Here is a 25324-nt window from a genome sequence, read left to right as displayed (position 1 = left end):
CTGAACTTTAAATTGCCTGGACAAGATTTATTCTGGAATCACATCATCCAAGCAAAGAAAGATAAAAGTCCACATGTGGTCATCTCATTAGATAAAAATGAACAAGTGAGACAAGTGTCCGCCTTTAGAAGTTTATCAATAAGCTCTTATATACACATAGGTATTCACAAAGTGGTTCCGAGTCCTTTTATACAATCCTTGAAATGAGGTCCAATGGCTGAGAGACTCTGTATGTAACAAGACATATGGCCACAGAAATCATCATGACTTGCAATGACCTTTTCCCCCAACTTTATTACCCTTTAGTTGGGGAGAGAAAGAAGTCCATTTTCATCTGCTGTATCTAAGATTTTGCAGATTACTGGAGATTCAACCTAAAGAAAAACAACAGCAACAACAAAAACATTAACAAGATGAACATGGTATACTGTCTATACACATTTTTCTAGGTTTTTTAAAAAAAGTTTATATTGTTTTGCTTATTCATTTTTTTAAATTGTGATTTTAACAAAAGTTTACAGAAAAGTTGGATTTTCTTTCATTCACTGTTGCACATTTTTCTTCCCTACCTCCCAGTTAACTTTTTAAAAATATTCATTGTTGCACAATTCCCCCCACCCCAAATCCACTTTGCAGTATACCTCTTATTATGGACTGTTGTCATACAAATGCTAATCATATATGCCTTTTAAATAGTTCTTTGCTTCATCTGTTTCAATGCAGCGTTCATTATCTATCTTTTCCTAGTTTCCCCCCAGCCCCCATGTCAGTCTTGTTTTGTAACGGTGGTGCTATGTAGTATTTGTCCTTTTGTGGCTGAGATAGTTCACTCTGCATAATGTCCTCCGGGGTCACACATGTTGTGTAATGTCTCAGGAGTTCCTTGTTTTTCAGTGCTGTGTAGTATTCCATTGTGTGACTATACCAGTTTTTCTATCCATTCATTTGTTGATGGGTGTGCTAGTTTTCTGAAGAACTTTCCATTTTCCATTATGGTCCATCAGCAGTGAAGAAAGTGCAATTTCACCATAACCTTGTCAGCATTTGGGATTTCCCCCCCCCGCCCATTTCTGCAGGAGTGAAGATATCATCTCTCTAATGGTTAATGACTGACAGCGTCTCTTGATGTTTGTTTACCGCCTCAATGTCTTCTTTGACTCTCTCTAGATGATAGTATTCCTTTTTAGGAGGGATCTAGTTTGCTGTTGTTTTGGGGCACTTTTAGTTATGTTTGTTAACAGGCTCTAGATTAGAACCTCTGGCTTTGTCCCCGAGTTCTCCTCTAGGAACTTCAGTTTTAGGTTTCACATTTAGGTCTTTGATCCATTTTGAAGGAGTTTTTGTTCATGGTGTGGCATGGATCTTGTTTCCTTTTTCTGCAAATGCATATAGAGTTTTGTCTGTGAAGTTTTAATTCTAGGCTGTTTCTTAGAGACTATCTTTTGTCCATTAAATAGACTTTGACCCTTTGCTGAGGATCTGTTTTCCACAGCTGGATGGATTTAGTTCTGGATTCTCAATCCTGTTCCTTCTGTCGACGGATATGTCATTTTACCAGAGCCAGGCTGTTGTGACTACTATGGATACAGTGAGTTCTGAGAGAGCCAAGTGCGAGGCCTGCTCCTACTCCATTTGGGGCCTCTTTAGTTTTTCCATTTTCTTAAATAAAGCTGGATTTGGACTGTGACGGCATTACAAATATTGATTGCTTTGGGCAGTGCTGACATTCGCCCACAATACTCAATGTTCTAAGTGTGAACATGGCCTGCTTTTCTGTGTATGCAGGTCTCTTGGGTTCTTGCAGTAGTGTTTTGTAGTTTTCTCTGTATAAACTATTTCTTTGTTTAAACGTAATCCTAGGTATTTTATCTTTTGGGGGGGGTGTTTTAAATGGTAATATTTATTGATTTCCTTATCAGACTTGTCCTTGTTAATGCACAGACGGATTCTACTGATTTTTGTACATTAATGTTATATGCTAGCACTTTCCTGAACTCTTGTATTAGTTCCAGGAACTTTCTTGTCCTATTGCTGAGATTTTCTATGTATAGAATCTGGACTTCTATAAATAGGGATCATTTTACTTCTTTCTTAGCAATCTAGATGTACTTTATTTTCCTTTCTTAGTGCCCTGGTTAGAACATCCAGTACAGTACTGAGTAAGGCTGGTGATAAGGGCATCCTGGTCTAATTTCCAGCCTCAGGGGGATGTTTTCAATGCCTTTCCACTGATAATAATGCTGGTTTTTAGACTGTATCTGTGCTCTTAGTTATACTGACGAGCATGTATAAATGTTATAGAGTTTCCCTTCTATTGTGGAGAGAATTTTTATCACGAGAGGGTACTGGATTTTATCAAATGTAGACAGCATAAATTTTAAGTAAAATTTTTACGTTGTGATTTTTAGTTTTTTAATCCTGATTTTGGCACTAGATTTTTAATTAAAGAAAAGTGGGTTTCCTTCCTTTTATCTTGACTATTTTACTAAGACATTCTTTCTTGACTGCAGCTTTAGAGAAAGGCCCTTATGCCTAAAAAATTGCCTATGTCACATCTAGGGGGTAAATATGCAGACCAACACAGTATTTCTTAGCTTTTATACTATAAGAAACCACTTTTCTACACTAGATTACTTTGCTAGCTATCAGTAACTTGTTAAATGTGCCTGTTAGTACTGTTTTAATTTTGTGGTAAAATAGATACAGCAAATTCTTTGAAAGTATAGTCCCTTTAATTATAAACACCAGTGAGGTACCATCTTCCCTAGCTCACTCACTCCAAGACTACTATAAAAAGGAATTGCCTCTAATTGTGGGTGTACTATTTTGACCTTCTCCGCCTGTGGTTACCTGGCATCCCTCTCAGACCACACCATAAAGGCCTGTTCGTTTCTTGGGACCAGTTTCTCTCGCCCTTAACTCTTTTTCTATCTAACACTGTTTTTCTGAGGAGCCTTTTTACATTTGATCAAAAAATTAAATATGGTCCCAAACCAAACCGTGGATTGCTTCTGACTTACCCCAAGGATATACTGGCAGGAGTGAGGTTCTAACATATATACAGTAACAGCATGAGGAGAATCTGATTCTTTACACCTGAAATAGAAAGCACTTTGAGGCACTGTCGAAAACAGTTAAGATTTTAAATGGTTTTTTATTAAGCTACAAAAAGGGGAAAAAAATCCATATAAGTGAACGCCGTATCATTTAACAGTAACTACATTCATAATTATCTTTTATATGCATATCAAACTTCTGTCCAAAGGAAGCTAGTAAAAAAGAAAAGTATGAAGAATGACTTCATGGTCCAACTTACTTTAATTTTACAGTCACCTGTCTTGGTTTGTCAGTTATATCACAGATATCTCCATTCCCATAAAAATGTGACACCATCCTGAATCAGAGAAACAAACATGCTTTATTAAGTAAAAACCTCAGCAATTTAGAATAACTGTAACCAGTAGGTTAAGAAGAAGGTTAGCACAATCAGTTTGGCATTAATATTCTTTAAAACCACTTATTTTTAAAACAGACTCAGGACTTTTAGGTTAAAAAAAACCAACCCAACCAGTATAAAGCAGAAATAATTCCTACTGTTTTAATGAATAATAATGATCTTTAATTTGCATATTAGTTATTTACACACAAGTTGCTATGGTGAGATAACTTTCAAAAGTTGTTCTTCTAAAGTTAAGCATTTCTCAAGCTCCTGACTTAGGTTTACTTTGTGGCAGTGTTTTCCTTCCTTCCCACCTTGCATTCAGCTACTTCAAGAACATATTGGAGTAGGGGAGAAACAAAGGCAGAGCTTGGGTCAGGCTCCAAAATCCAGAGCAGCAGACCCGGAGGGTATTTACTTTGCTGGCTTCACACCCCCACGCATCACTACTCACTAACACAGGATCAAAATGAAACAACACACATGCTCAACAAATCAGACTAACATATTCCACAAGACTCACCCCGCTCCCTACTGCGCTTGTGACGCTCTTTAATATATTCTAATAATTAAACGTCTACATCGACTTTTGCTAACTGATTTTGCTTAGTAAGATAAACAAGCATATTCTGAAATCAACCATTCAATACTATTTGTGCGAAGGGGGAAGTTATGAAACCAGAAAGACAGAAAAGGAGTGATTTTAAGGTTCACTGCAAAGAGCCTAGGCTGGGGAAGACAGATAACAGTGAGAGCACTGGGTTGTGACGCCAAGGTTGGATTTGAACCCACAAGCCCTTCTGTGGGAGGAAGATGAGGCCGCTTGTTCCTATAAAGACTTACAGTCTTGGAAACTGTGAAGCAGCTGTATGCGTTGCTATTCGTAGGAATCAACTTTTGGTTTGGTGCAAGAAAAAACTAAAGCTCCATTATTCTTGGGGATTGAGCTTAATTTTTCAGAGAAAATTCAGCTCAAAAGAGATGTGAAGTTGTTTTTTTGAATAGTCACTGTAATAGTCAATTACTGCAGCCATTAATTCACAAAGGTGAAATAAAAGTAGAAATGCCACGGGTATACTGAAACAATACTGTAGGGCGAGTACTACACAGGAAAGAGGCAAACAGTTTATCATCACCTCAGATCTAACACCTGGAATTAAGTTCACTAACATCACCATTCTCATCCCACCAACATTATTCACGGCAGCAGCCAATGCTGATTGGGTGCTATTATCAGGTGGTAAGGAGTTTGCCAACCCAAAAGAACATGGTTTGAATCCACCAGCTGCTCCATGGAAGAAGGGTGGGTAATCTCCTCCCATGTGATTTATTGCCTCCAAAAGCTCACTGGAGAGCTAGCTATGACACAGTTCTAACTCGATAGTACATAACAATCTGTGATTTAATTACCAGATTTAAATCACGACTCTACAAAGCAACTAAGACCAGAAAAGTGAAGTTTGGAAAGGATTACCGGACTTATTCAAGGTCCTAAGAGCTTGCCTTTGAATCCAAGTAGCCGGACTCTAGAGATTCCGCACTGAATCTTTATACTGTGTTGTGTCCCCAAGAAAAGAGAACTACCCTACAGATGCCCCCAGGAGAAAAACTGTGTCAAAGGCTTAACTTGAGTTTCCATGTTTCTGTTTTCCAATATTGTGAGTTTTTAAATATTACTTAGCGGCCAAGGCATTTAGTAAAGGCTCTTTACCTGACTGTCTGGGTGCCGTCGTCCTGAAGGTGATAGGCTCTCGCCGTGTTCTTCTTGGCCCATTCAATATGCTCCTCTTGGTTCCAGGTCCCCACCACCACAGACGTCTTCCCACTGTCTTTGTCCTAATACATGAAAGGAATATCTGTGTTAAGACAACGCACCACAGCACCAAGTAGACGTATATGCTGAAACCCCGAGCCTCTCGGCGATTGTCTTCATCCTCGCCTGCACACTGACGTTTGGATAAAATGATGCTAGTCAAACTCAATGAGCAGAAGTTGGGGCTCAGGATTTTTCTAGTCCACTAGTTCCAAGTACAGAGTCCTTTGAAACTCTATGTCGTTTTTTATCTATCAGTCCATCAGCTTCTCTCCCCACCTCCCGAGCTATTTTGGGTTCTCTTTCAGAACATTTTCACTACTCGCCAAAGCAAGTAGTTCAACTCTCATCTCTAGGTAATACAACTCCATGTTAATGAAATCTTTTAGCCTCCTTCTCTTACCCTGTGGCCACACTGGACCCATCTGTGTCCTCCTTGTTGTTTTCATGTGTCAAGTTGGAGGTGACTCAGAGCTGACCCTTGGGTGGGTTTTCAGAGGCTTTCAGGCCACTGGGTGGGCAGTGCCACTCCTTACCCACAAGGGCACTAGAGCTCGCTTGCTGATTCTCTAAATGCAAACTTTCAAGTTATGCTGGTCTTCACACTACTTATTTGACATCACGTTTGTTTTTCTAGCAAGAACTCTTTCCCATTCTGCCAATTTCTTGTGAATTCCAATTCATGTTAAACTTCTCCTCATTGCCAATGAGTCTGAACCGATTCATAGCAGGTCCTCCTGTGGGTTTTTGGAGGCTGTAAATCGCACGGGTGGGGACGGTCAGCCTTCCTCCTGAGGAGCAGCTGGTGGATTTGAACAATGAGAGTTGCTGCCTTGAGGTTCACAGAGCAACCTCCTATGGACTTCCCCACCAGAAGGTGTTACTTTTAAAGTAACTCCTTCTTTCATCCCTCTCTGACATTTCATTGCAGGCACTGGGCGGGCATCAGCATATAGCAGATTAGTAGAATTAACATCGTTAAACCGGGGGTAGGTCCGAGGTCTGATCACTGCTCTAGCAGTGTTTCCCACCTATCGGCAGAGACATGCCTGCTGCGTGTTGTCAATTCTAACTCTGTATGACAGAATCCAATTGTCCCTCCGGGATTCCTGGCCTGTAATCTTTGCTGAAGGAGACTGTCACATCCTTCCCCCCATAAAACAGCAAGTGGGTTTGAACTGCCAACCTTTTGGTTTCCTGTCAATGGCTTTAACCACTGCATCACCAAGACCCCTTTAGTGGAAGAGATAGGTACTAAAAATTTTTTTAGTTACTTTTTATATGCTTCTAAAGTGACTGGGACAAGAATAGGACAGTGAAGTGTTTAAAAGGTTAGATTATGGAGCAAGACAAGCCAATGCGTGAATTCTGGTTTCACCCTCTATTTATATACGTTATTTATGATTTTAGGCAAACCACTCAGTCTTTGCTTCCTCCTCTCGGAATGACAATGACATCCACCTTCTAGGCAGTTACGTGGATGAAGGGAGTTAATGTGTGCAAAGCATTAAGAACCATGCCTGGCACACAGACAACAGTGCATTTGTAAGTGATGACTATCTTTCTAGCTCCTACTCTATGGAGCAGAGACCCTCAGACAGCTCTATGTTACATGACCATGGTCTAAATAAATGTAGTAAAACCTCCTGATGGCCGCTAACAGCCATGGTTAATAGGTGAGCAAACTGTTCCAATCAGTTTTCCAGTATGCACATACTTGGAGAGATTAATTCCATTACTAGCAAGGTACCCTATGAATATGAGTGCAAAAGTATAGCAACATCCTTGTTGCAAGTGATAAGCATATCAATGCCATGTGGGTAAAAATTGAATTAGCAAATGTTTTATATATATATTTAAAATACATCCCACTTCACCCCCTAGCAATAGAGGTATTTCAAAGTGCTTACTAAAATACTGCTTGTAACAGCCAAACTAGAAACAACTTTAAGGTCCATCAAAAGAGATCTGGTTAAGTACATGTAGATACGGACTAATGATCTTAACATACTGAAAAGGGATGTTACTGACGTGAAAAAATCTCCAAAAGAACAAATGCAGGGTAGCGTATTTAGAATGTGCTCTTCAATATAAACAAAAAAGGTCATAACATTCATATATATGTATTTCTTTCTTATGGAGGGTTTAACTAAGAAAAAGTAACAGTACACACATAGAGAGGTAGAGTGATATAAATGCTGTTTTATACCTCATGATACTGATGTACATGTTTGCCATAGCAGAATTCATATTTCCACCATCCAACACCCTAGAGGAGAGAAAACATCTTAGATCAAGTTCTAGGTAACAGAGCGGGGAGCTGCAGCCACTCCTACTGCCACATGCTAGCAATGGATTCACACATTCTCTCTCACACACACACACGTACGTACGTACATCACAGTGGAAGTATGGATAAAAAAAGTCAAATGGAAAATTACTGAGAAATCACACAAACCAGAATACAGATACTACTACTACGCGGCCTTTGTAAAATAAACCAAAATTGAAACTCCACTTGTAAGTGTATCAGAACTGAAGCGATTAAAGGGAAAATTCTGACTTTGTAGTCATTATGTTTTCAATGTAATGATTTTATCACCGAAATTCTGGATTTCCTATCACTGATGCCCATTCAAGCAATTAACCAGAATCCTTCTCTCCGCCAGAGTGAAGGTTAAGTGTTTATACACGATTAATGAGAAAAGCCTTATCAAAACAGGCGCTGTCAAGTTAACCAGTGACGGTTCAGCACAGAGGAGAACTGTCCCCCAGGTTTCCAAGGTCGTAGGTCCTGCTGGACGCAGGCAGCCACAGCTTTCTCCACCTGGGTTCAAACACTCCTCCTTTACACCTCGGGGCTGTGTACTTTACTTCCGGCTAGACCTGTGACTAAAATCAGCTTCACTTTTTTTTGTATTAGGTTATTCTACTGACTGCTGCAGTCTCAATGATCAAATCTTTGTACAATGGAAAATTATTTAAATTTTACTTTTCTACTGATATTTCTAATTCTGGTACAAATGTTTATCAATAAAGAGTTACTTTCAAAGAAAAAAAAAGAGAACACAGTGGCTGTGAGGTAGATTACAGTGAGGGGCCAGAAGCAGAAACTGATAGTGGGAGGTTTCCAGAGTCCCGAGACAAAACGCTTTTCCGTACTCTAGAGCCCCTTGGTGAACTAACGAATAACATTTCTAAGATATTGAAACTGAAGGTTTACTTCTCACCCCATGAAAGCAGTAAGAACCGCTGAGGAACTCTTTTATCAGCTGGTCATCTGTCAATTTGGATATGTGGGTTGTTCCAACAGTTAGTATCGGCTGAGAGCCAATTGCAATGGGTTTGTGGATTGCTGGAAATCTCTCTTCTTTGGTTGATTGTAACTCTTCCTAAAAATGAGCATATATTTGTTTAGGGCTTCCCTACCGTAAAATTCATTGTTATTTATAGTTTGAATTATTATGACCTTTAAAAGAAACAAAGTAAGAGCTGTCTACTCAATGGTGTCAATTTGAAGACTAGGGGGTGCCTGATTCTGGCCATGGTTTTTTCAATCATTTGCTTTGTATCTGAGAGCTGCACAACGAGTAAGGATGACAGAAGAAGAATTGATGCCTCTGAACTGTGATGCTGGAGAAGACGACAGAATATCCCATGAACTGCTAAAAGAACAAAGGGATACGTCTTGGAGAAGGTGCAGCCAGAGTGCTCTCCTTGGAGACAAAAATGGCTACGCTTCACACACTCTGGGCAGGCAAAGCTATTCCTTGGGAAGGGACATAACGCTTGGGAGAGTGGAGGGTCGGCGAAGGAGAGGCAGACCCAAACAAGATGGACTGACAGTGACTGTGCCACAGATAAGGAGGATGGCGCAGGACGGGACAGGGCTCAGATCTGCTGCTCAGAGGGTCACTAGGAGTCAGACTCGACGGCACCTCACAATTCGTGTTTAAATGTGCTTTAAGAAAATGAATTTTACAACAGTTAGTAAGACTGAGAAAGCTCTAGATAAATGTTATTTTCATGTACCAGTAAGGGATATGGTGGCCATCCTGCGCAATTTCTATTTCAGATATTTTATTAGTCTTATTAAGCGCACTTTACTATTGTTAAGATTGTGTGGAAATGTAGTCACTGTTGAGGAAGAGTAACAGGCAGACCAGAGTTGACTCTTCATCATCAATTAATGAAAAGTGCCAGGATCTGAATGTTTCCCTGGAGGAACTGACAATGTAATAGAGAAGACACAAATCTGTTTTCCTCTTTTGTGAAGATCAAAAGACGACAGAAGGAAGACAAAGAATCACTGCTCCAAAAAGAAGTGATTTGATATTAAGTCATACAGGAAGTAGCATATGACCAAAAAGCCACTGGTAATTAAGGACCGAGAACTGATGGAACACCAACTAAAGTGTTTCAACAAATGCGGTGCAGCCGTGTATGTGCTCACCAGCCAGTGCTAGGAAATTTGGAAGATCACTGCCTGGCCAACTGACTGGAAGAGATCCATATTTGTTCCCATTCCCCAAAAATGTGATACAACAGAATGTGGAAATTATTGAACAATCTTATTAACATCATCTTCAAGTAAAATCTTTCTGAGGATTATTTAAAAATGGCTACAACAGTGTGTCAAAAGAACTACCAGAAATTCAACTTGGATTCAGAAGAGGCTAAGGAATGAGAAATGTCACCGCTGATATCAGATGGATGTTGGCTGAAAAACGACTCAGGCTTCTGATACAGTTAAGTGAGAGAACACAATGCATTAAAAACAACTGAGAAGGCAAGTAATCATTCATTATAGAATTGGAATTGACACACAGTTGATCCTGAGGCTGTACATTTAACGGGAAGGGACTGCCGATCTTTTTCCCCTGGAGCTGGTGGTGGATTTGAACTGCCAGAGGCTTGCCCTTTGGGTTAGCAGCCCAAGTCCCTGTGGACGACACCACCAGAGCCTCCTTCCTAATCTCCTAATGTGGATACTAACAGTGTTCACCTCACAGGTCGATGAGGTAACAGGAGCTGTCAGAACTCAATAGAGGTTACTACTCATGACTGCTTGGAGGTCAGTGGTGCTTAAGATGTGTACCTGGGATTGATGGACACAAATGTGACGGGAAGATGAGGCATGGGGAAGCTCACTTGCGAAGCCTGTCCACAGTAGGAGGAGGAAAGGGTTATGACAGAATCATGTGGAACCTCAACATCTTTAGAGGCAGCAAGTAGGGAAAAGAGTACACAGGTCAAAAAGACCCACATGGAAGAAGAAGTGAAACAGCAAAAGGGGAAGATTGGTTCCAGTCTACTCTTCAGAGGGATTTAGCTGAAGTCCAGTTACCTAGGCACAGATTAAACCTAACTACTATGAACAGACTAGCAAGCTTGAGAAAGCTATTAGAACCTACAGTGAAAGACAATGCTAAAATGTTCCTGAAATGTGCAAGGATGGGAAAGCAAATAAATCAAAGAAGTGGGATTTAGATTTTTAAATCAAGCAAACAGGTTATTTCCACCGTCCTCTAGAAAGAATTAAAACACGAAAATGTGCCCCAACATTTGGAAAAGCAAGCACTGGGAAAACGACCACTAGGGAATTCTCATACCTCCTTATGTCTTCGAAAAGGCACCCTTAGTATTTCTTCCTGCTGTTCCAACTGCCTCAAGGTGAGGGGCTTAAACGGCGAGCCTGGCATTGATTGGCAAAATATGTCATTCACAGGAGATGCTCTGAACCTATTCAGTAAGAAGAATGTTAACACTGAGCTCCTGATATGTCCAAGCATGTGAGTATTTCATGCTGAAAACATTAAACGGACATCCTACCTATATTTAGGATGGCTGCACAGGAGTGGTGTCAGAATGACAACTTCATATTCACAGGTTGTAACTTCAGCGACTGAAAGGATTTCATGCTTGGATTCAGGGTGACATATATACATCACAGTGCTTGATCTGGGCCGGTTCTGCTTCAGACTACAAGGTGTACCGTTTCCCATGCCCACAGGATAGTAGGGGGTCATCTGACCTTCGATATTTTTGGTAGGAATCTTAAAAAAAAGAGTGTGAGACAGACTTTACATTGGAAGTGGAGGTGGAGATGAGGACGGAAGCAATTTATTATTCCAAAAGGAAAGCAAACTACATTTTAATTCATGAACGGGAAAGTAACATATTTATGTATTTTCTCCGTTTCCTTCTAATACTCTTTTAACTCATAAGTACTCATTTAAACCAATATATAGTTTCAGAACTATTTTGATATAGCAAAAAAGAAAATGATCTTGCAATGCTAAAACAGATGTCAAGTAAATGCGTAAAAATATAAAAGGCTAAAAATTACTTTTAACAGTTCTTAAAGAAATATGATAAAATATAAAACTTAATACACTAGATTGGTCAGATTGTTCTTATAGAAACTCTAGCTGACAGTTTAGACTTCAGAGGTCAAGTCGGCTTTTATTACAAAGTGGGGGTACGCAGTAAAGCATGAATTTAGGCTCTGCACTGATTCACAAATCTGATTCTTTTCTATGACTGACAACCCACACTTTCCAGAATACAGATTCCTATATAAACGAGTCAAGGAAATGAACTCAGACTACAGGGTTTATTCAGGAATCAGCATCTGTAATTTTAGCTACAAAAACACAAGGGGTATTTAATGAGGTGCTTTAAGCAGTATTTCCCAGCAAGCTCTCTGGAGGCACTCAGTGCATCTATCACTGACACCCTGTCAGTGATGTGTTCAAATCAGGCAGTAAAGAAATGTTTCCTGGGAAAAAACCCCAAACATAAACCTCTGAAATGTCCTTGTATGCTGTTTTTATAGAATCAGACTTTTAAAACCTAAGTTTTAACATTTACAAGCATTATAGTCTTTGTCTAAATTTCTGTTTTCATAGTGGGTAAAAAGTAGAGTAATAAATACCTAAGGCTGATGGGGGAGTCAAGCATTACCTTTTGTTACAAGCCTGGCACAGTGTCTGGCTTATAAACTGGGATTCAATAAATGTTAGTTTTCCTCCCTCACTCTTTTCTTCCTCTTCCTTTATCATTTCACACTTTGAATTGCAGCTTGCTATTCTCCAGTGTCACAGAAAATAAACAGTTTATCTCAAAGGTTGTTGTTATTATGTGCCGTTGAGTCGCTTGCGACTCATAGCGACCCTATGTACAACAGCCCTAAACTCTGCTCTATCCTGTGCCAATCACACCGTCTCTGATGGTTGGTAGGGGCCCTCTATGAGGTGGATTGATCTCAAAGGTGGTCTGTAAAATTAAAACCTTTTAAAATAGCAATGACATCTGTGTCTTTATGTAGCTCTTCAGGGCTGCCTAAAGCCACCCTTTTTAGTTGTAGGGAAACTTTTAGAATGATTTTTAAGGTTTACCATCTCACTTGCTTCTAATAAAAGCTTTATTATGATAAATAAGAAACCATTTACAGAAATAGACTCTCTTGATAAATTATGCACTATTGAAAATTGTTGTTCCTAGCTGCTGTGGAGTGTATCCTGACTCATATGACCCCATGTGTATTAAGACAGACTTCTGACTGGGGTTGTCAAAGCTGTGACCTTTCAGAAGCAGGCAGCCAGGCTAGAAGCACCTGTGGGTGGGCCTGCACCACCTGGCTTTTGGGCAGTGGTGGAATGCTTCACTGTGTCACCCAGGGAAGTGCTGTGGAATTCTTCAGTGACTCGAAAGTATTGCTTAATTTATCAGGGCAGGTGGAAACTGGAATCAGGCAACCTGGAGGGTCATTCTATTTTTTTTTTTTGAGAGTCATTCTATTTTAAAGCATTGTATTTTAAGTGATTATCTTGCTATTCATTCAGTGCACATTCATGCAGTGCCAACAATACGCCTGGCCCTCAGTTCTGCACTTTTGGGTAAAGAGATAAAAGACAGTCCCTGCTTTTAAGATCTTGCAGTCTGATAAACTGTTATTCAAAGACATAGCTTATTTTTCATTCAGGAGATGGAACTTGAGCAACAGAAAAAGGCACAAAGTTCTTACTATCATTGTTTCTGATTTTAAGTAGAAAGAACAACTAGTGAGCACCAGGGGATAAAAGGTTGGCATTGCTGTGTCCCAGATCGGTCTTTGGCAGTTCTTTTTTACCCTGCTCCTTAAATGATCTTAATACTAAATAGAAAGATTACATTGTAATTTTTCGCAGGAAAAATATAAAAATTTGTAAATTTTCTTTGGTTTGATTTTTCAAAGTATTTGATAGATGAGAAATATATTCTATCACTTAAACTATCAATTTATCCTTTCACTAGCAAAAAAAAATGCTGAGAGGAAAATCAACATCTGTTACTTACCTCTTTTGATTTTTCTTCTGTTTCGTGTTCTAAGGAATAATAAGAGATGGTAACTGTGAGCGAAAACTCATAGATAAGATACTAATGATCATGTTTTCAATCAACTCTAACCTCCAACTTCTACAGAAGCTCCCGAGATCCCATGGTATGCACTTCTTTCACAAAAGAATGTAAAAAAATACAGGTTTGCTTAATAAAGAGCACTATCAAGAAAGAGGCAGACCCTTAGGGGAGCTCTGGTGGCCTAGTGGCAAGGATCTGCAACTACAATCCCAGAGGCACACGGTTCGAATCCACCAGATGCTCTGCCAGGGAAGGAGGGATAATCTCCTCCTGTACCAGTCAGATCTGATTTGACGGTACACTCACACAAAAACAATAAAAATAAAATTTAAAAAAAAAAAAGAAAGAAAGAGGCAGACCCTCGGGAAGGTGGGTTTTCTGGGCCTGCAACAACGCACTCCAGAGAGGCAGTGGCTGTGAGGCTGAAGCAGGACCGAACAGTGTTCTGTTGTTTTACGTACAGATACTATGAGCGGGGAACCAACCTGATGGAGCAGAGAACTCTTTTAAGCCAGTTTCCTTTAAATGCTTTTGTTTGAAAGTATGGTTATACTTAATCTTTACCTCATCTACAAAATACCCTACTTAAAAAGACAAATCCTGGCCAAAACCGTTCTCTTTTCAAATGTTTTTATCTCAGACAAATGTTTAATCATAAACTAGTTGGCCAATCTGAACAATACAGATCCATTTATAAAAATGTTACTTACACGAAATGTTACTTAAAATTTCATTATAACACTGAAAGGCATATCTTACCAGGTTAAAAAAAGACAGGTATTAATAAAATAAGTGGAAAGAAGTAGTGTTTATCAAAGCAGAAAATAATTTTTTGAAAAAGTTTTCTAGTAAACAGCTAAGAAATTTATTTTGGTTTTCATTTTTTTTTTAAAGTGTGAAAGTAAAAAGTTTTCCTATCAAAGATACATTCCAGAAAGAGGAATGGGTCACTCTCTGCAGAAGGACAGGTTGGAGAAGACCTTATTTTAGTTTTTAAATCCATACACACCAAGAAAATATTTTCAATCCCAACTTGAGTATGTACTTTAAACCAAATTCCTATGTTACTATCAAATCATGTATACAGAAACTCACCTTTTTCAGAAAGAAGGTTCTTAGCCAACATATTTCCAAGGTAGTACTCGTGAATATTTACTTTCTATATTTAAGAAGAACAGAACAGTAAATTTTCCGCAAACATTTTTTAAGAATAAAATTTCATCAGTCTCATCATTACAGTTCTCATTTTAATACAATTGTTTTATGTACATTTTGAAGAAAAACAGACCTGACTAGTTTCCTTCTCTTCATGGTACTGTCTAATGTGCTTTCCATGACATACTTCATAAGTCCAATAGGATTCAATCTAAGAAAGCAGGAGGAATGAAAAGATTCGAAAAGTCACAAAGTTAAAAACATAATTGAATTACTTTTTGATACTCTAAGTAGCTGAGTAGATGTCTTCTAAGATCTACTGTTGAATCTCTAACTGCCATCAATTCAGAAGTGACCCAGCGCTGACCCTCCAGTGGGTTTTCAGAGGCTGCAAACCGCACGGGCGAGGACTGCCTGTTTTTCTCCAAGAGATCCTCCAGCGGGTCCGGGCTGCCAGAGGGGCACCACTTGGGGGTTAGCAGTGCAATTCCCTATCCACCAGGCCAGCTGAGCTCCATGTTGTACAAAAAGGATGTCTAATCATTGTTCTGTAAACGAACTACTATATGTAAATAACATGTGCATTATACATGTTGCCAGGTGGACCAGTCCTTGGAGAACATCATGCATGAAAGGGTAGAGGGTCGAGTAGGAGAGGAAGACCCTGGATGAGATGGACTGACACAGTGACTATGACAGTGGGGTCAAGTGTGTCAGAGACAGTGAGGCTGGGTCAGGATAGGGCAAGGTTCAGATCTGCTGTGTTTACAGCTGCTAGTCAACTCGACAGCACATAACAACAACATACATGTTCGTTTTGTGTTACCGTCTCATTTGTGTTAGATGCACGGCACTTAAAGAGGTGCGCCGTAAACTTTAAAATAGCCCTGTGGCCCACAATGCCGTATTGCTCAGGGATAATCTACACAGCCAGAAAAGGAAAACAAAATGCACACAAAATATTTTCTATGAAAATTTCCTTTTCATATGAAAAAAAAATATTCAAAGTTGTTGTTATGTGCCGGTGAGTTGGAATGAACTCACAGATGACCCTCCAGGGAGATTTCAGAGGCAGCCTAATTGCAAGGGAAGGTATTGTCTAGCTTATGGAGCAGCTGGTGGATCTGAACTGTGTGCTAGTGGGTTGGCAGCGCAGCTCCTTACCACTAGGCCACCAGAGCTCCTAATATTCAAGGTAGTTTGGTAAACATTCTTTGATGCTGGCATTAATGAGTATCTGCTGTCTATTCTGCATCCTCAAAGCACTGCATTACAGTGACACTGTAATCGATACATATCAACAAGCTATTACTAAGCAATAGTTATATTCACACTTAACTTAAAACTTAGTACAACATGGTAATTAATAAAAGCAGAGTTATTTTTAAGGACCTGACTGCTACTGGAAATGTATCTCCACTTATAAAGAAAACATAGCTACGTACTCTGTAGGAACAACTGCTTTGCTTAAATAGCGGTTCCAATAGCTCTCTTGGATTAGGGCCTTTATAATCCTTTTCTTCTTCCTGCAGGGAGAAAAAAAAAAAGAAGATTAATATAATTTTTATGGAACTTCACCTAACTCATCAGCCAAATAAAATCTTGGAAACAAAAACAGAACAAGTAAAAACCTTTCACAGGATCCTAAGGTAGGGGACTTTTTAAAAAAGAACTGAAGTAAAAACTGTGGAGCCAAAAAACAATCTCTCATAGTGTCGACTCTTTTCTTTCCTAAAAAATATTTTAAAGTATCAGTTTCCTGAATAATTCTCATAAGCTTATTTCAGAGTTTTAAAGCATTTAGTATCTGAACAGATTCTAGCTTCAGAATAGCTGGACCGTCTAGAAAATATTGCTAAATTTGAAAGTACTACTGAGTCTCTAGATATTTTTATATTTTGGGCTTGAAAGCCTTACATGCATGTGGTCCTATTCTTGTGTGTATATAGTTGTGCCTAAGGTGGGATAAAACAAAATGACACCAGTATAGCATCCTTCAAAGATGAAAAACTGGATTAGAATCTGAGAAAATACTGAGTTTAGTATTTCTACTTCGTAGATGATAAACAATATTAAAGAGTCGATCTAATAAAATTTCATGAGGGAAACGAGTTTCAAATCTGGTGAAGGTTCCAGAGCTAACTAGAGCCTCTAACTTAAGACCCCTGGCTCCCAAGGTGGTGTCCTTTGTAGTCTTCCACGCTACCTCTGTTTCATCTTGAAAGATGTCACTGCCTTGAAGGATGGTTAAGAGGCAGCCAGGGCATTTTAGGAGAGAGAAAACAGCATGAGCTGTGATGGTGAGAGAGCACTGGGTACCTAGAGGCATCTACTGGAAATTATTTTAATAATTAAATTATTTTATAATAATATTAAATTATTTTAATAAATTTAAATCACATATTCACTTAAATTTTATCATTTGATAGTCTCATTTCTACAAGAAAAAGCAAGCCTGGAGTTACATTCTTATGCAAATCACTAGTAACTGATTGCTAATTTCTGTAACTTGAACAGCAAAGTCAAAGAATTGAGAATTAACATGTTAAAACAGGTTACCAGTAATCTGTCAATCAAATGTTTTTTAAAATGTTTTAAGCAATTCTCTTTGGTGAAAGAAATTATCAATACATTTAAAAAGATTCACCTCATCTCCACCTGTCACAAGAGGAAGTATGCACTTATATTTTTCTTTATGTGTAGTTGTCATGATGACGTAATTGTCTTCTTTATACAAAACTCCACTTGTGGGCTAGAAAGCAAGCAAACAACAGTTCCGATGGTTAAACGGCAATTCACCGAATAACAGTCCCAGCTAAAACCAAGGTTCTTCAAGGGCATTTAATGGAGGATTTTAAAAATAATTTTCAAAGGCAAGGAATAGAGTTTACAAATTATAATGACAAAGTAAAGACAAATTTTACCCTGGTGTTCAGTAAGGGAAAAAAATGAACAAAAATAAGTTTGGAATACAAAGAAACAAGTGGTAATACAATAATAGGCTGAAGTTAAACTATCAATAAAAAGCATAATCACCAGGCAATGTTCATAGACACTGACCACTAAGGAATTAATCCTGAGTCCAAGTAATTGAGTTATTTATTTTTTTGTGAGTGTACTATCAAATCCGATCTGACAGGTACAGGAGGAGATTGCTCCTCCTTCTCCAGCAGAGCATCTGGTGGATTCGAACCACGCTCCTCTGGGATTGCAGTACAGCTTCTTGCCACTAGGCCACCAGAGCTCACCACAAGTAATATTTAATAACCTGTTGCATTGGGCAAATCTGTTGTCAAGGATCTCTTTAAAGTGCTAAGGAACAAGAATATATGAGTTTAAAGACTAAGTAAGGAACACTTCATCTAAGCCATAGGATTTTAAATTTCTTATACAGATGAAAGTTTGACAATGAATAAGTAAGAGTGAAGGCAATGAATAAGTAAGAGTGAAGGAGGGCTAATGCTTTTGAGCTAAGGTGGTGGTAAAGGGTATTGAAAATTCCATGGACTGCCAAAAGAACAAACAAATCTAGGAGAAGTGCAACTTTGAAGGGTGTTTGTTAGAGGCAATCATGGTGAAACTGTCTCACATGCTTTGGGCATTCTGTCAGCTGGAACCAGTCCTTGGAGTAGACTGGAAAAGGCAGAGGATTAGGACAGGGAGACGCAGAAGGAGGTGGATGGCCACAGTGGGCCTGAGAATGACATGGCTTATGGGGACAGCGCAAGGTATCAATCTGCTGTTCACAGGACTGTTAGGAGTTGTGTACCGGGCAGCATCTAATAGCAATAATACTTAAAAATACTAATACCCTATGATAGTCCTCATTTTGATGAAAATAAAAGCCATGTCTTGGTACTAAAAAAAAAAAAAAAAGATTAAATACTTTCATTACTAGAAATGACTATTTTTTATGTGGTTAATACAACAACATTTTACAAGAATACTCTTATGTCTGTTAAACGGGACACTTGAACATACCTGAATGCAGTTTGATGGGTGAACAATCAATGAACAAAATAGTTTTAAAGGAACAATTATTGTGGGTCCTTTGGGGTTGATTTAACAATAAAAGAAATAAAACCTACACTGTTATGTAAGTACATATTGTTGTTGTTATGTGGTGTCAAGTCAACTATAACTTGGAGCAAACTTGAACAACGGCTCTGAACCTGCCTTATCTTGAGCCAGTCTGTCTCTGACACACCTGACCCCACTGCCACAAGTCACTGTGCCATTCAATCTCATCCAGAGCCTTCCTCTCTTGCATTGACCTTCTCTTCCAAGCATGATGTCCTTCTCCTAGGACTGGTCCCTCCTCGAAACAGGCCTAACGTCTGTGACACAGAGTTTCAAAATCCTTGTCTCCAAGGAGCACCCTGGTTCTGATTCTATCCTCTCCAGGATGGCCCTGTCTGTTCTCTAAGCAGTCCATGGGATGTTCAATACATTTTTCCAGCAGCACAACCCAGTAAATGTTAAAAAATAAAAAAATCCTTGGAGAAAGACATGCTCAAGAAGGTGGAGGAAAGAAAGAGAAAGAAAGACCCGCAACAAGATGGGTTTACACAGTGACTGTAACAAGGGGCTCAAGCATATCGGAACAGTGAGGATGGCCCGGTTCAGATCCGCTGTTTACAGAGTCACTCAGAGTCGCAGTCAACTTGACTGAACAACCAGACCAGATAATTAAATACGTCAGGCTTTGTGGGCCATGTGATCTCTGTGGCAGCTACCAAAGCCAGCTGCTGCACCTGGCGATCCTATATGCCTCCTCACAGGTTTCCTCGGCTGTACGTTTTAGGAGAGCGACTGTTGGGACTTTTCTCCCATCGAGTTGCTGGCAGACTTGAACTGCCAACGCTCCTGTCAGGAGCGGATAGCTTCGATGCTGCCACTGTGCTATCTGCCCATTCCTGCTAAGTGAAGAACTGTATTTCTCAAGTGCCTGTTCTGTTCTCAAAAAGCCCAGGTGACACAGTACACCATATATCAGATTGTTAACCAGGAGGTGAGCATGTGGAACCCTGCAGCTATTCCAAGGGAAAAGATAAGGAATTGCTTCCACAGAGAAACCCATCAGGAACATGCTGTAAAAATTTATATACCCTCAGGGACCAATGGAGGCATCAAGGTGAGTCAAAATGGATTCACTCATTGGGTTTGGGTTCTTAAGTAACCAAGAACCACACTGAACGAAATCTTATGTGAAATCTGTAATACTTGGCACCAATATAATCTTAAATCCAAATGTGCATTAGGTAGTATGTGCCTGCAACATAACAAAACCAAAAACCAGCCCAAGGACTAGCTCATTTAGCTACATCACAATAGTGTTCTAACTTCTTTAAAATTGTTAGCGAGTTATTCCAACAAGTATCGTACCCATCTACAATTACTCTGAGTTCCAAAACCCATTTCTGTGCAGTGACTTCAGATAAGGTGAAGTTTCAATATAATGAAAGGAGTCAATGGAGGTGGGGGTACTATAAGGCTAAAGGACTTGAAATATATTTTCCAATCTTTGCCATGGATCTGGAGAAATGAAGAGTTAAAGTGGGAGAACTCTTCTGAGAAAGGCTGTGAACATACTTCAACTTGTCAGCAGAACAATGCACTGTAAATGGAATTAGTAATCATTCTTCCCAGGCCTACAAGATTTTGTTTTAAGTGGGAAGGCTTTCCCATATAGTTATAATACAAGTGGGTAGAAATTAGTACATTATTTCTAAATAATTGTGGACATAATTTAAAAAGGATAGTTCTGATTAATCTGAATGAGAAAATAAAGCACAGGAAAGTTTAAAGCAAACAAAAACAGTTTTAAAAGATCTTCTAATTCAGTGTCTTGTTTTGAGAACACCAAGAACCTTATCCTAGTTTATACAGCTGCTCAGTTATACATAGATGTCCAAACAACTGATGTGTAAAAGAAAGTGGCAGTGCCAGGTGATGGGGGCAGTTGTTTCAATTAAATCAAGTAAGAATGGAAATATCTATCTATCTATCTATGATAAGTTTAAAAAAAAGGGACAATGACAGTTTAATGTCTTATTTTCACTTTGGGGCCATAGATTATTTTAGTTAAGTCACAGAAAAAGGATTACAGCTTCTTCTCAAATGAATTAAAAACATAAAATTCTTTTCTACGTCTCAGATAATACTAGACTCCCCCCAAAATAGTCAGAAAATGTCAAAATAAATTGATAGGCATGTGAAAGGTGGGTACAACATGCACAATCCAGCATCTCTTTTCAGCCTGGAAATTCCAACACCAGAAAGTAAAGTGAGCTTATGAAAAGGTAGTTAAGTTACCAATTACTTGCCTGTTTTAATAATTAATTATTTTAAGAGCACACATTTGTTCTGCTGTATATATTTTTGTTATGTCAAGTTCCTTCTGGGGGATTTGAACTGCCTGCCTTTAGCTTGGCAGCATAACTCCTTATTGCTAAGCCACTCTGCTCTGTAAATTCACTAAAAGTAAAAAGTTAAAAATGGGAATAAATATTATTACTACTTATGTACATTATTTCAAAGCAAAAATTAGAAATAGTGCACATATTATTTTGAAAGTATTTTACACACAGACACACACACATTCTCTTTCACTGACTCTCTCTCTCCCTCCCCTCATAAATACATACATACACATACTGGGGATACTGTGAGCTTTGTCCAGAATAAGTGAGTCATACATTTCTTTAGTTATCCAGGACATATACAAATTATGTTTACATTAAACCAAAAAAAAAAAAAAAATAGACCTCAACGACTGATTTTGAAAATTGCTACCTAACTTGGGAGGGACTGGAGAGCATTATATTGAGTGAGCTAACTCAGTCCCACAAGGACAAATACTGAGTGAGACCATAACTGCAGAAACAGAAAGACAACTAGGAAAACATGTATGAAGACCCAAGGGAGGGAGGGTAGGAGCAGAGGGGTGAGGACGGGCTAGGGGGAAATCACAGGTTCACACAATGTGATGATGGAGGGAGGGTGAGGAAAGGAAAAGGGGAGGGTCCAGAGGCGATCTGGAAAGGCAGGGCAATAGTGGGCGTATTTCAGTCTTGATAATTTTTATAAAATATAATTGGAATGACTGTATGAAACAATGTGAATGAAGGACAGTGTGAAACACCATGTATACCAACTCTGTAAGCAAACTGATATAAAGTAAAAATTAAAAAAAAAAATCCCCAAAACCAACCAACAAAACCTCTTTGCTGTCAAATGGGAAGCGTCTCAAAAGTGACCCTCCAGTGGGTTTTCAGAGGCTGCACTACACTGGATGAGAATGTCCATCTCTTCTTCAAGGTCCAGCTGGTGCACCTCAACAGCCTGCCTTTTATTTGGCAACACAATTCCCTAACCAATAGGCCATAAGAGCTCCCCTCAGCTTATACTGATACTATGTGTGCAACAGCTTTACAAAAACGTTTGAAATCCAGAATTATTAAAATGTGACATGAAGCACAGGGCAGAACTCAATGTCCTTAACACAAATCTTTGTGTAGGGAAGCTCAACAAGTTAACACAATCTTCGTGTCATAAAACCCAACAAGCAACATCTCCAAAGTGCAGTAAACTGAGGCACAATAAAATGCAGCCATGAGAGCTGGAATTCAACCCTTTGATAAGGCACACAGTCTTACCACTATTCTTTTGCTAGTTTATCTGTCTCACCTTAACAAAGCTTCTGGCTCTCAGAGGCTCTCCGTTTTATAGCTAGAATGCACTATGCATTCAAGAGGAAAAAAAATCTGATGACTGTAAATTGAACGCGTGGCATGTCAGAGGCTCTCTGTTTTATTGCTAGAATGCACTATGCATTCAAGAGGAAAAAAATCTGATGACTGTAAATTGAACGCGTGGCATGTCCGTGTCAAGTGTGCTCTTTGAAGACATTACAGAAGGACTAAGGTATACTTGCCCCAAGCCTCCTAAAGCTGCGTCTGATTTATAGTTGATGTGTAACTTTATACAGGTCTTTCAATATGGTGATTACTTTAGAACATAATGCAAAAGATAATCCTAGTAATCCAGTAAAAGATTTACTACAAATATGAAATCTACTAAATTACCAGGCTGGGAGAAATAAGCCAGGTGTGCAACAGAAACAAAAACTAACCTTTGCAAACAGAAGGCTATTGCGGTCAAGATGACATCCGTTATCCTGTTAAGTCTTTTGTTTTGACATTACGGTTTCAGGAAAGAATACTTTTAACTATAAAGTTGAATGAGTCTAGGTGACTGCATTAAGACTTTTTAAAAAAAATAAACGTCGAGGCTACATTTCTGAGAACTTCAATGTGAAACAGGTAAATCACAAAGAACAATGTATTTCACTGGACTGCACGTGGACACAAAACTTTTCAGCAGCCGGCCCCCCAGAGACGACTGCAAAGTCTCCTTCATTCATCCCCATGAGAATGTGATGGGAGACAAAGACCTCATGTCTGGGGTCAGGATGATGCGTAAAATTATCTGTGAAGGGTGATCCGTGTAGGGGGGTCGTTGACATCTCACAGGCGACAGTCGCCCTTGCGCAGAAGCGACTCTGCAGAAGAGGATTCCCCCAGCATTACGCGTAATCAATCAATCAATCAATCAATCAATCAGTGGAATCAATCAGTCCAAATGGAAGGAGAAATATGCGAGATGAAGCAGGTTTTTTTTGTCCATTGTCATTTTCGGGGAAGGGTGGTGGGTCATGGTTAAAGGGGGGAAGGCTGATGGGGAGAAGCTGCAGAATAAACGGGCGGGTCGGTCCCGGTTCTAAGAAAAGCTGCTTCCAAAAAAGTGGGAAATGTTGGGAAGCAAAGTTTAGCGCAAGAGACTCAGAAGAAGAAGAGGTGTCCGCGGGATCCCCAAAGCCTAGCACATCCCCCGATCTATACAGCCTAGGATTGCTTTATGGATAAATGCAAGTCAAGTCCGGGATTGGGAAAGGGGAAGAGACGACCCTGGAAAGGAGATTCTAGGAGAAAAGACAAGAAGGCGGGACGCTGTGCGAGAGCGTACTGACCAGAGAGAACTCGGTGCCCGGCCAGTTGACTCGGAACGGGATGTCATCGCTGAGCGGGGGGAGAGCGCGGCCGCCGCCGGACGCCTCCAGGAGGGCGCAGAGGACTAACAGCACCGGCCCTCCGGGTACCAGGCTCCACGCACCGCCGCCTCCTTCCTCCATCCTCCGCCGCCGCTTTCTCCAGTCGCCGCCACAGCCTCCTCTGCCGACAGAGGAGGGGAGGAGGAGGAGGAGGAGGCGGCGGCGGGATGACAAGGAGTACGGAGAGCCGGGGGCCCAACCGCCGCCACGTCTCCTTCCGGAGAGCCCGGCAACACCGCCCCCACCCTCTTGAACCTCCCGCCGCCGCTTCCGGGGCAAGCGGGCACATCAACATCCGGGTCGCCGCGCCGCCGGACTACGGAAGCCCGGAGGCTGGCAGGGAACTCCGTGCTCGCTGCCCAGCGCGGGCGGCTTCGTTGCGGGGACTGGAGCTTCGCGGAAGGGTCGGCGGGGAGGCCGGGCTGCGGAGAGGCTTGTCGGCGGAGAGGCGGCGGCGAGCCGGTGAGTCCGCAGTGTCCGGAGCGCGGGAGAGCTCGAGGGACGGGGCTGTCCACGGGACGTGGCGAGGCACCATCGGGCGGGGAGAGAGGCAGGGTTCCCGAGCGACCCGCGCGCGCTGCTCCCCTTCCCGGTGTCCACCTGGCTCACCTGCCCGCGCCTCCTCTCCATCCCTCCTGTGTCCCTCGGTCCTGAGTCCTGACCTAACGCAGGACACTTTGCTAACTCGGTCTGTGCAATCTTGGGGTCCCGGGAAACCGAGCGTCAGGAAACCTGTGGGTCCCCACCCCCCAGGCTGAGACTGTCTGGAACTCTGAGTTTGGCATGCAGGGCGACTCCTCGTGCGGACATCGCTCGTCGAGCTGGACATCACAGCTCCATTCAGCGCTCCTCGGGGCCCCCTCCTTGATCCCAGGGCTGAAGTCGGAGGCTGTTGTTGACTAACAAACCCGACGAGTTCATTTGTACGCGCCTTGGTGCTAGGTGGCATGCCTGACTTCGTGCCCCAAACCAGACGGCTTTTTAGATTTTCCTTCCCCCCGCTTTTTTTTTAAATTACTATTTTAACGAAAGTTTGCAGAAAACTTTGATTTCTAGTCCTTCATGGTTGCACATTTTCCTTTCTCCTTTCCCCCCGACTCAGTTCGCTTTTCTCTTTAAAAAGATTATTTCATTGTTGCACTGTGTTTTTTTTTTTTTTTTAAAGGCCATAATAATTTTTATCTCCAGTATTCTGGGAAGAAAGTGGGAAAACCGGGTCGCAAGTGCACCCCCTACCCAAATTTGAACAAAACAGAAGAAGCAATGACAGCTATTTGTTTTCTTTATTGAAATTTTTCTTTAAATATAAGGAAGGGCCTATAAGGAATTGTTAGATGCACAGAAATTATTTTACTCTTGCATGAAGACATACATCATTTACTAGTATTTTTAAATAGTGTAT

At 40.4% G+C, this 25324-nt stretch overlaps 1 protein-coding gene across 3 annotated transcripts; it reads right to left on the bottom strand.

Annotated features, from left to right (window-relative positions):
• Nucleotides 1-302: 302 nt before the first annotated feature.
• ERLEC1 (endoplasmic reticulum lectin 1) lies at nucleotides 303-24003 on the bottom strand. Of its 3 annotated transcripts, XM_006880918.1 has the most exons (14): nucleotides 23842-24003; nucleotides 17458-17562; nucleotides 16256-16336; nucleotides 14944-15021; nucleotides 14751-14814; nucleotides 13593-13621; nucleotides 11085-11308; nucleotides 10865-10994; nucleotides 8483-8644; nucleotides 7462-7521; nucleotides 5151-5275; nucleotides 3317-3394; nucleotides 3021-3096; nucleotides 303-374 (listed from the first exon to the last, which is right to left on the bottom strand). In XM_006880918.1, the coding sequence occupies exons 1-14, from the start codon at nucleotides 24001-24003 to the stop codon at nucleotides 303-305; spliced, it is 1446 nt and encodes a 481-aa protein (XP_006880980.1). The 3 variants fall into 3 exon arrangements, with proteins under 3 accessions (XP_006880980.1, XP_006880981.1, XP_006880982.1); XM_006880919.1 differs by lacking the exon at nucleotides 3317-3394; XM_006880920.1 differs by lacking the exon at nucleotides 8483-8644.
• Between the last annotated feature and the right edge of the window lie 1321 nt (nucleotides 24004-25324).

This window comes from Elephantulus edwardii, unplaced genomic scaffold (genome assembly GCF_000299155.1).
Source record: "Elephantulus edwardii isolate Elephantulus edwardi_28Jun2011 unplaced genomic scaffold, EleEdw1.0 scaffold00011, whole genome shotgun sequence".
Classification (NCBI taxonomy): Eukaryota; Metazoa; Chordata; class Mammalia; order Macroscelidea; family Macroscelididae; genus Elephantulus; species Elephantulus edwardii.
The sequence above is the reverse complement of the archived record's forward strand: the minus strand, read 5'-3'. Positions and strand labels throughout refer to the sequence as shown.